Raw genomic sequence first — 12,017 nt, 5'->3', positions numbered from 1 at the left:
GGTTAGAATGAAAACCTGAAGCCACTGAGGCCCTCCAGGCCGGGAGTTCGACACCCCTGCTTAGAGTGATAGATGGATGGAGGACACACATTTAATCAACACATAGGACAGAATTAAGTAATGACTAATTAGGAAAAAAGTCACCATTCGAAAGCAACTTCATGTACAAGGAAGTAATGGTTTCATACATAATCAAGAAGGAACTGAAAGAGTTGTGTTTAGTGGACTAATAGGGAGGTGAAGAGGGAGGGTGGAGAAGAGTGGCAGGGGTGACTTGTGACAGAAGAGTAATGGCAAGAGTGACAGGGAAGGTCTATACAATGGTAGTGAGAGCAGCTACATTGGGGGAAATAAATATGTGATCCCCTGCTCAATTTATAAATTTGTTCACTTACAACGAAGAGTCTGTAATGTTTATGGTAGTTTCATTTTAATGGAGAGAGGCAGAATATCAACCAAAAATTCAGAAAAAAACAAATTACATTCTGCCCTGTGGTGGGCTGGCACCCTGCCCAGGGTTTGTTCCTGCCTTGTGCCCTGTGCTGGCTGGGATTGGCTCCAGAAGACCCCCGTGACCCTGTATTAGGATATAGCAGGTTGGACAATGACTGACTGACTGACATACATGTTAGAAACTGATGTGTACGGCACTGAGAGAAATAAGGATTTGATCTCCAACAACACAGATGGGCTGTGTGCCACACAATCAATCGATCACAGATACCCCTGATCTCAACTCGTGATGTGTATAAAGCCCACCTGTCCACTGAATCAATTTCTTCCATTCCAACCTCTCCACCACCATGAGCTGTCAAAGGACATCGGGGACAAGGCTGGAATGGGCTACAAGACCACCAGCAAGAAGCTTGGTGGGAAGGTGAAGACTGTTGGTGCGATTATGCTGAAATGGAAGAAATATAAAATGACCATCAGTTGCCCTCCGTGCAAGATGTTGCATCATGGGGTGAGGATGACCATGAGAAAGGTGAGGGATCAGTCCAGAACTACACGGGAGGAGCTTGTTTATGATCTGAAGGCAGTTGGGACCACCACAGTCACCAAGAACACCACTGGTAGCACACTACGCCATCACGGATTAAAATCTTACAGCGCCCGCTAGGTCCCCCTGGCTCAAGAAGGCACAGGTACGGTACAGGCCCGGATGTTCACTGGTAAACTTCAGCCAATCTGTGGGAGTCAGAACTCTGGGTGGGTTGTACGGGATCAAATCCTTATTTCTCTCAATGACATGCAAATCAATTCATAACTTTTATGTAATGTGTTTTTTCTGGATTTGTTGTTGATACAGTCGACCCTTGATATACGGCCGGCCTGACATGCCAACAACTTGCTTTACGACCAAAATTTTTGTTTTGAATTACAACCAACATCTTGCGTTACGACCCGAATGCGGTCACGTGTATCCGCTTGTGCGATTGTAAACAAACAGCCGAGAAGACTATTTCATTTATGTTAGGTAGAATGCCCAGAGGGGACTGAGTGGTCTCGTGGCCTGGAACCCCTACAGATTTTATTTTTTTCTCCAGCCTTCTGGAGTTTTTTTTGTTTTTTTCTGTCCACCCTGGCCATCGGACCTTACTTCTTTCTATGTTAACTAATGTTGTCTTATTTTAATTTTGTATTTTGTCTGTTATTTTTCTTTTCTTATTATGTAAAGCACTTTGAGCTACTTTTTGTATGAAAATGTGCTATATAAATAAATGTTGATGTTGTTGAGAGCGTTCGTAAGCGTAAGTCGGAGCCCAGATACAGGTGTTTGTGGACGTAATTTCGGTCAGTGCAGTGATTTATATAATTCATTTCAATAATTGCTAAGGAAGGAAGCGATGGTAATGAAGGTAAAGAAAGCAATCACAATCGAAACGAAGAAGGAAATTGTGTGGAAATATGAGAGTGGAATTCGTGTGACCGATCGCGCTAATATGTACAGCATGTCGAAATCCACCATCTCGACAATTTTACAAAGAAAAGATTTGTATAAGGAGGCTCCTTCCAAACAATAACCACCCTCCATTTCATTCTCCTCCTCCTTCCTTCCTGCAAGCCAAAGATGTCAACTTGAATGGTGAGTACAGTATGAAATTGTTGTTTCTGGTAGGCTAGGCACTTTTTATAACTTTTTGGTTAGTACATTAGAAAGATTATTGGTGTATTTGGTAAATTATGCACATTATACAACCCTTTTTTTATTAAAAAAAGTTAAGTAAGTGTTGCTGTGGGAGGTTCGGAACGCATTATGGGTATTTCCATTATTTCTTATGGGAAAAATAGTCTTGACTTACAACCAACTGGAGTTACAACCAGCCCTTGCGAACGAATTCAGTTTGTAAGTCAAGGGTCCGCTGTATTCTGTATCTCTCCATTAAAATTAAACTGCCCTGAATGTTCATTTCTTTGTAAGTGAGCAAACTTACAAATTCAGCAGGGGATCACCTACTTATTTCCTCCACTGTATGTTGTATGATTTGGGGATGGTGGCAGTGACAGAAAGACAGGAGGCAGAGCTGAAGATGCTTTGTTTTTATTGTATCAGTATGCTGCTTCTGGAGAATGTGAATTTCCCATTGGGATTAATAAAGTATCTATCTATCTATCTATCTATCTATCTATCTATCTATCTATCTATCTATCTATCTATCTATCTATCTATCTATCTATCTTTGATTTTCACTCAGAGTAACGAGGGTAGACAGGTATCAGAGTTTGGTTGCGAATCCAAGAGACAGGCTGCGGGCTGAGCCCTCCTCACTCACTCATACGCCAGCCTCTGTTCGAGTCGCTCTACCTATCGCCACGTGTTGCCTCTGCTTAGCTAGCGATACCCGTTTGTTCAGCAGACATTATCATCTAGAGATTGTTAAGGAGTAACGTTTGACGTTTTTAAGAGAGAGATCAGAGCTACGTGTGTTTTAGAGGGTTGCTGTTCATTGGCAGAGATATCACGGCCATATGCTCTTCTCCCCACGTGGGAGATGCTCTCCCGTCAGAGCTGAACACAATCATTTATAGTGGCGACGTTTGACGTTAGAGCGTACCGACTTTCCGCTTGGCCAGAGATACCTTGCCAACTTTTTAAATTTTTGGCAAAGAGATCACAGCTACATTCTCACCCCGATAGCAAAACCAAAAATATTGAATATCATGAGGCCCTTGGATATGAAAGCTAGCAATATAAATTCTTCTCAATACAAATTATTACTTTATATTTAAAAAATTTTTAATTGATTTTTGAAGTTTTGTTTTTATTTTTTATTGCACGGTGGCGCAGTGGGTAGCGCTGCTGCCTCGCAGTTGGGAGACCTGGGGACCCAGGTTCGCTTCCCGGGTCCTCCCTGCGTGGAGTTTGCATGTTCTCCCCGTGTCTGCGTGGGTTTCCTCCCACAGTCCAAAGACATGCAGGTTAGGTGGATTGGCGATTCTAAATTGGCCCTAGTGTGTGCTTGGTGTGTGGGTGTGTTTGTGTGTGTCCTGCGGTGGGTTGGCACCCTGCCCGGGATTGGTTCCTGCCTTGTGCCCTGTGTTGGCTGGGATTGGCTCCAGCAGACCCCCCGTGACCCTATGTTTGGATTCAGCGGGTTGGAAAATGGATGGATGGATGGATGATTTTTAAAGTTTGTCCTGTTTTCACTATTACGCGGGTGGAGCTGCGGGGGACAGCTAGTCATAAATACTTCAATAACATTTAAGAAATGTTTATTTTTTCATTATGGACCATCGAGAATGGGTTGAAATGTGAAAATCTGATGCATCTCCATAGCCACTGCGTTAAACTGCTAAAGGAAACTGTCAAGAGGTGATGCAGCTTGCTATTCATGACGACAGTTTTATGAGGAACTGATAACAGCATTGCAAGTCTTGACCTTAGAATTACCAAATAAAGCCGAGAAACTGAAAAACAAAAATCCCCAAACTGCAGGCTTCCTGGTATTCACATTTTTATACCCACAATGGCAGCTGTTACTACTATTTCTTTTAAAAAAATAAATTAAACCTACATGACAAAGAAAGATAACAGGTCATTTGAATCTTCATTGATATACTCCATGTAATCTCCCATAATAACTTGGATGCACACCATTTACTATAAATGTCTCTTTCGTAATTTTGTTATGTTTTTTTAGTTTCTTACAAGAAAAAAAATGAGTCTCCATGCCAGTTTATTTTCTAGAACCTTTTAAATTAGTAATGATCTCAATCTGACTAAATAGACAGAAGGCAGCCAGTTAAGAATGTGTTGGGATCCTGGATCTTTTAGTATGCGGTAGTGAAGAGCAACTTTAATAAGGGCTGTTAAAAGCAGTGAGAGGAGGCCCACTGCAGTGTATTCAGATATGAGATGAAGTTAAAACGACAGGAATAGTGGGAACAGGGGTGGCATGACATGTGCAGAGTTCAGTGACATCTTTACTTGCATGTCTGACTAACATGCTGGGTATCAGCAAGAATGAAAGGGAAGGTCTACGGGATGGTAGTGAGACCAGCTATGTTATGTGGGCTGGAGATGCTGGCACAGGAGACAGAGCTGGAGGTGGCAGAGTTAAAGATGTTAAGATGTGCATTGGGTATGACGAGGATGGACAGGATTAGGAATGAGGACATTAGAGGGTCAGCTCAAGTTGGACGGTTGGGAGACAAAGTCAGAGAGGTGAGATGGCGTTGGTTTGGACATGTGCAGAGGAGAGATGCCGAGTATAATGAGAGAAAGATGCTAAGGATAGAGCTGCCAGGGAAGAGGAGAAGAGGAAGGCCTAAGAGGAGGTTTATGGATGTGGTGAGAGAGGACATGCAGGTGAGGAGTGTAACAGAACATAAGATGAGGACAGAAAGATATGGAAGAAGATGATCCGCTGTGGCAACCCCTAATGGGAGCAGTCGAAAGAAGAAGTCTGACTAACAAGCTGGGTGCCATGATAAATGAGGCATGCTTGCTTTTATTGAACAGAAAAGACAGCACTCTTCACTCCAGGCTCCATATTGTTTTAGCCAATTACATTACCCCACTTTGTAAAATGGACGTAGGTGTTATTCCATGATTCCATCCATTCCCAGTCTGTCTTTGAATTTTAATTCCAAGGCTTTGTTTTTATATTACCAGATTCTTATGAAACATTCTTACGGGTCTCAGAGAAACTTGACATACTTAAATTGAAAGCAATTCATGACAAACCAAATCCTGCCTTGGCAACTTTCCTAAATAACTCACTTTCTTTAGTCGCTGCTCTTTCGCAGCCCGCAGAGTTTTTGCGGCTTCATTGCTGAGAGAGCGATAATTCTCCGCTGCGTTGGTCCTGGAGACACTCATCTGCGCAGTGGCTTCTACTATGCACCTCCATAAGGTATAAACACTTCTGAAAGGAAAAGTACACACTTTTATTTACTTTCAACCAAGTGCAACTTCACAGTTATGAGGCAAAGGAAAAGCTTCTGTAGGAAAAGACACATACAGTACACACACACACACACACACACACACACACACACACACACACACAGGTATTGTAAAAGCCAGGCAGGATTATCTGGCATCCCATCCTAATCTGGGACACTGAGTTGATTTGTCACGTGGTGGGTGTGCCAATGTGCTGTATCAGCACCTGCTCCTAACCATCCAGGATGAAAGGTCGGAGTTAAAGGAAAAGAATGGTCTGTCATCCCGACCGGGTTGGGAATTGATTTTCTAGCCAGAAAGGAGGGCCAGAATAACGGAATGACTGGGGGAGTTGGCCTTTTGAGAGTATATACTCCCACAACATGCTAGAGGGCAGCGCTCCTAAGTTGGTGCTCCTATTTACCCGCTGACAGGGCACACTGGGAATCGTAGTCCAGTGGGACAGCCCTGCTGCATGCCATGGGTGCCACCAGGGGGAGCTACCGGTATAAACTGTCCCTACTTTGTAGAAACTTCTGCTTCATCTGGAAGTACCTCCTCAGGAAGTTACTCAAACACCGGAAATCCCTCCAGGGTCCATCTTAAAAATGACACCTCAGGGAGTCAGAGTCGTGAGGGATCAGGCAACACTCGTGTGGAGGAAAAGGAAGGATTCAACGTCCCTGCATACTGTGCTGTGTAAAGGTATTTGAAAGAAATAAAATCGCTTTATTTTAACCCATGACTGTGTTTGTGTTGTGTCCAGGGTTTTGGGTTAAAGGACGCCCCTGTCATCCATACCATATATTATGTACTGTATATACACACACACAGATATAAATACAGGGTGGGGTATAAAGATCTCCCACATTACGAATGAGAACTGTGCGGGCTGTAATGAGGGGTAGGTCTTGTTGGGCTCTACCGTTTTTAGTACCCATCATGAGTTGGACCTGTGAACATCGGGGCTTTGTTGTTCAAGCGTATTATGAGAACAACCATTCTGTGATAGTGATACAGAGAGCGTTCCGTACACGCTTGGCGCTTGGTCAAAATGCATCTGTACCAGATCGGAAAACGATTTTGCTACGGATTTCTAACCTTCGGGCAACTGGGTCCACACTGAAAAGAAAATCACCTGGCAGACCGAGGACAGAACGTGTGTGGTTTCAACAGGACGGGCCCATAGCTCACACAGCACGACGTTCGCTTGGAGTGTTGAGGGGAATGTTCCCTGGGTATTTGATCTCTTTAAGGGGAGATGTGGGGTGGCTGGCACGGTCATCAGACTTAAGCCGGTGTGACTTTTTCCTTTGGGGATACCTAAAGGAAAAGGTTTTCAAACATCGTCCTCGATCTCTTGAGGATTTGAAGGAAAGAATCAGACAGGAAGTCAACGCCATTCTGCCCGAGAGTGATGGAGAACCTCCGGGATCATCTTCAGCGATGTATTGCTAACAACGGCTGCCATTTGTCTGATATGTACTTTACTTATGTATTTTTCAGAAATATATACAATCTTTTGTTTTAGATAGCTGCGTTCATTTTTTTGTACCCCTTCAAAATGTGGGAGATCTTTATGCCCCACCCTGTACAAGACCACCTTAATCAGAAATACGACTAATTAGGAGGAGGGCTTGGCAACCCTATCAAAACACGGCTACAAGAATTAATAATGATAATGACGTTCACGGTAGATGTTACTCTTGAGAAAATTACAGCGTTTCTAATGAGTAAATTCTGCTTTGTAAAGGAGTTGGCAACTTAGCTAAATAGTTTACTAAAATTGCAGCCCTAAGAAGTTAAACCCATTATTTATTAAATTAATATTTTATGAAAGCTACTAGAAACATACAGGGGTTATGCAAATATAATAAATTAGGAAGTTCACCTACCCGTTGCCACCCGGCTCTGCTTTGCCCCGACTCCAATCTCTCTTCATGTATTGGGATGACAGCCGCTGCAAAGCCTGTTGGTTACACGACAAACTCACAACACTGGTGTCCGCTTCACTAGCCGTGTTCATCCCAAGCAGCGCAGGGCGGGTCACTAATTGTACCACACTATCCATCTCCAAAAGGGACCAGCGCAGCTTTATGCACTTCAGTCACCTTAACTCTGTAAAGTTAAAAATCTTCATAGCTTCTCCGACTGATTTGTAAATTAATTAAGCTAGCAAATAAAATAAACGTTGCATAACTAGATATCTGTGGCGGGCTGGCGCCCTGCCCGGGATTTGTTTCCTGCCTTGCGCCCTGTGTTGGCTGGGATTGGCTCCAGCAGACCCCCGTGGCCCTGTAGTTAGGATATAGTGGGTTGGATAATGGATGGATGGATAACTAGATATCTTGACAATGTAATGTCCAATGAAATAGTAACTTAACAGCAAAGCAGTCTACCACTTACTAATTAAAATCAATGTGTCATCTCTCCCCCCCCCCTCCCCCGTATAGTGGGTATAGAAAGGACCCCCCCTTTCAAAATATTCGCAGTCTGAAATTAAGAAAAAACACACAAAAAAAAATTTCTCCATCTGTATTTAACACTAGAATTACCAGAGCCTACGAAAAAACTCGTACATCCGTACCACCTTAAATCGCTTTGCACCTCTCCATCAGCGTTTTTTGTCCTGTAAATGTGTGGATAAGCAGCAAGCAGCCTGCTATCTCATCCCCTCACCGCCGCACAGTTTTCTCAGCTCAAGTCTGTTTACCTGTGTGTCAGTTGCTTGGAGTTGTATAGAGTGAGAAGTCAAGCAAAATGACACCTTTTATAAATACTATATCGTTATTTGGAATACATGCATTTCATGTGTGTTCCGTGTCTACAACAATCTATGTACAGTAAACACATCTTTAAAACAGAAACGTTTTTCATGTTTTAGTAATAAATGACAAAATGTAGACATGAAGTGTATAATGTGTTACGCCTAAATTCCAAATATCAAAGAAACACTTTCACAAAAGGTGCAAATATAACAGAACAAGTGCACTTCTATTCAAGAATGTAACTGCAGAAAAAGAACCCACGTTAGGGTGCGACATTGACACGCATTTGCTATGACCGCTTCGGTGGCGCAACAGTATCAACTGTTCAAAATTTCACGGTTTCAACCCCGGACGAGTCCGTTTTGAGAAGTGAGCTGCTCTTATTCTTACTATTTTAGAATAAAAATGTACATTTGATTTCAGTCTGAGTGGCACGGTGGCGCATGGGGTAGAGCTGCTGCTTCGCAGTTGGGAGACCTGGGTTCGCTTCCCGGGTCCTCCCTGCGTGGAGTTTGCATGTTCTCCCCGTGTCTGCGTGGGTTTCCTCCGGGTACTCCAGTTTCCTCCCACAGTCCAAAGACATGCAGGTTAGGTGGATTGGTGATTCTAAATTGGCCCTAGTGTGTGCTTGGTGTGTGGGTGTGTTTGTGTGTGTCCTGCGGTGGGCTGGCACCCTGCCCGGGATTGGTTCCTGCCTTGTGCCCTGTGTTGGCTGGGATTGGCTCCAGCAGATCCCTGTGACCCTGTGTTCGGATTCAGTGGGTTGGAAAATGGATGGATGAATGATTTCAGTCTGTAACAGCCGGAGTAAATGTACAATACTTGTAAAGGATAGCTTTGTTTTTTTTATTCAGTTTTATTCTCTCAGTTGCGTTCATGATTCCCCCCCGCCCCCCATTCTGACACTGCTGTTTTCACATAAAGACGCGCTATAACTCTGCAGTCTACTTGTGACTTTACGCTGTAGGAAGTACATAAATAAACCAAGGTAAATAAGTAAATAACATTCGATCTGGCTCTTACATACAAAGTCCAGCGACGGCAGCTTCCACCTGCAGCTATAGACTCTTCAGTACGCAAGCGACTCTCCACTCTAGTGTTTAGATCTGGACGGTGTATGTGCCCAAAACATTAACATTTATATGTTACATTATATCTCGGCTGAAGAAGGGGCCCGAGTTACCTCGAAAACTTGCATATTGTAATGTTTGTAGTCAGCCAATAAAAGGTGTCATTATTGCTTGACTTTTCACTATGTTACTTACATAAAAGCCAGATTGAATGTTATTTACCTTAATTTATTTACTTACTTCCTACAGCGTAAAGTCACAAGAAGACTGCAGAGCTTCCTGTGTTTGATCGACACGGGCATGCTCAAAAAATATGTGTAATGCCAAGAAAAGTGCCTGCTGACACTTTAGTACGCAAGCAATGGTACGAGAATGCAGTTCAACTTTTCTTTTGACACTGGGGGTGATTCTGGGGTTTTTTTTCCTGAACTGTTGAGTAAATACGGCCGGAGAAACATTGTGTGTATGTCTTCATTTCAGACTGCAAAGCCACAAAATGTGAATAGTTTGAAGGGGGCCATTCTTTTCAATACCCACTGTATGCAAAATATTTACGTTTTCAACAAAATTCTGCACAGGACTAAAATCCTAAATATTTGAATTCCCATTTGCTCCATTCAAGAACCAAGTGAGAGCAGGGTGTGTGTGTGTGTGTGTGTGAAATGATTGGATCACATGCAGCCATACTCCGTGACAGAAGACCAAATGAAAAGAGAAATGCAAAGTTTAAACTGAGTGACGCCTCTAAACTCTGTGACTGCTCTGGGAAGTTTGCGTAATCCTTATCTACACATAAAGCCTACCTGATACATTCCACAGGGGCTTCACTAAAAGCGAAGAGACATTTTTTGGGACTTGTGTTTATGTGCATGTTTGTCTGTGTCGCTAGGATGAGCCGATTAAATATTATTGCATACAGAGACCCTCATTGAACAAAACCAAAGGCAAACACGAGACATGGAGAGAGTCGGTCTGCAGACGGATGTCAGGCGTATAATGCTGTTCTTTACAACAGAGTTACTCTTAACCTGCACAATGGTTTTAAAAAAGTGAACATGATGAACCAAAGACAATTACAGATGAGCAAAGATAAATCAAGGAACGCAAAATTAACCCTTTCTGCCCTGACATCCTATTCTTCTCTCAGCTACTCCTGTTATGGGTTGCCACAGCAGATCATCTTCTTCCATTAACTTCCTGTCCTCCTCATCTTGCTCTGTCACCCCATCACCTGCATGTCCTCTCTCACCACATCCATAAACCTTCTCTTAGGCCTTCCTCTTTTCCTCTTACCTTGCCAGCTCTATCCTTAGCATCCTTCTCCCAATATACCCAGTATCTATCCGCTGCACATGTCCAAACCAACGCAATCTCGCCTCTCTGACTTTGTCTCCAAACTTGAGCTGACCCTTTAATGTCCTCATTTCTAATTCCTGTCCATCCTCATCACACTCAATGCAAATCTTAACATCTGTAACTTTGTCTCCTGCTTTCTGATCAGTGCCACCGTCTCCATCCCATATAACATAGTTGGTCTCACTACCGTCCTTTCACTCTTGCTGATACCCGTCTGTCACAAATCACTCCTGACACTCTTCTCCACCCACCCTTCCTGCACTCTCTTCTTAACTTCTCTTCCACAATCCCTGTTACTCTGTACTGTTATATTTAAACTCATCCACCTTCGCCAACTCTACTCCCTGCATCCTCACCATTCCACTGACCTCCCTCTCATTCACACACATGTATTCTGTCATGGTGGTCCTACTGACCTTCATTCCTTTCCTCTCATATCTCCACCTCTCCAGGGTCTCCTCAACCTGCTCCCTACTCTCCCTACAGATCACAATGATATTCAGCAAACATCATAGTCCATGGGGACTCCTGTCTAATCTCGTCTGTCAACCTGTCCATCACCATTGCAAATAAGAAAGGGCTCAGAGCCAATCCCTGATGTAATCCCACCTCCGTCACTCCTACTGCAGACCTCACCACAGTCACACTTCTCGTTCATATCCTGTACAACTCTTACATACTTCTCTGCCACTCCCGACTTCCTCATACAATACCACAGCTCCTCTCTTGTCACCCTGTCATTTGCTTTCTTCAGGTCCACAAAGACACAATGCGACTCCTTCTGGCCTTCTCTAAACTTCTCCATCATCATCCTCAGAGCAAACATCTCATCTGTGGTGCTCTTTCTTGGCATGACACCATCCTGCTGCTCACTAATCATCACCTCACTTCTTAACTGAGCTTCCACTACTCTTTCCCATAACTGTGGCTCATCAATATAATCCCATAAATATGCAGCCAATTTTGTAAAGCACAGGTACGTTTGCAGCTGCTGGAAGCAGGCGTGTACTACTCCGACTGGACAGACTGGCATACAGTCCATGAAACACGGAAGTGAAAATGGACACTTCCGGACTGTGCACACCACATAGTAAGTAAGTAGCTGCACTTTCAATTTTATTTCCTCAAGAAGATTGAAGTATTTGGCAGCTATTGTATAATAATAGTGATCGTTTTTTGGTTTTGTTTTTTTTCATTTTTGAGCTTCCTAGTCGCCCCAAAGGTAATAATAATACATTTTATTTAATAGTCGCCTTTCTTAACACTCAAGGTCACCTTACAATGAAATTAAACAACATTAATAAAATAAAAGCAAAGAGAACAATAAAATCAAGAAGCAGTAAGTAGCAAACAAACAAACAAAGATAACAGGCAGTAACAGTGTAAAATTCATTAATGGTATGCCAATTTGAAAAGATACGTTTTGAGGGCAGT

The 12,017-nt window shown here is 43.1% G+C and overlaps 2 protein-coding genes across 3 annotated transcripts in view; both read right to left on the bottom strand.

Annotated features, from left to right (window-relative positions):
* hdac3 (histone deacetylase 3) overlaps positions 1–12,017 on the bottom strand; it is a 477,712-nt gene that overhangs the window by 195,713 nt on the left and 269,982 nt on the right. The gene's annotated exons all lie outside the window — the stretch shown is intronic.
* The window catches only part of LOC114660451 (F-BAR and double SH3 domains protein 1-like), a 186,082-nt gene that overhangs the window by 68,251 nt on the left and 105,814 nt on the right, over positions 1–12,017 (bottom strand). The window contains exons 4-5 of one of the 2 annotated variants that reach the window (XM_028813150.2): positions 7,285–7,358; positions 5,225–5,369 (exon numbers count right to left, since the gene is read on the bottom strand). In XM_028813150.2, coding sequence (XP_028668983.1) covers positions 5,225–5,369; positions 7,285–7,358 — 219 coding nt within the window. The remainder of the gene's footprint in view (positions 1–5,224; positions 5,370–7,284; positions 7,359–12,017) is intronic. The other variant, XM_028813151.2, reaches the window with a different exon arrangement.

The sequence above is a fragment of the Erpetoichthys calabaricus genome, chromosome 11 (assembly GCF_900747795.2).
Source record: "Erpetoichthys calabaricus chromosome 11, fErpCal1.3, whole genome shotgun sequence".
In the NCBI taxonomy this organism is placed as follows: Eukaryota; Metazoa; Chordata; class Cladistia; order Polypteriformes; family Polypteridae; genus Erpetoichthys; species Erpetoichthys calabaricus.
This window is presented reverse-complemented; position numbering and strand designations above follow the sequence as displayed.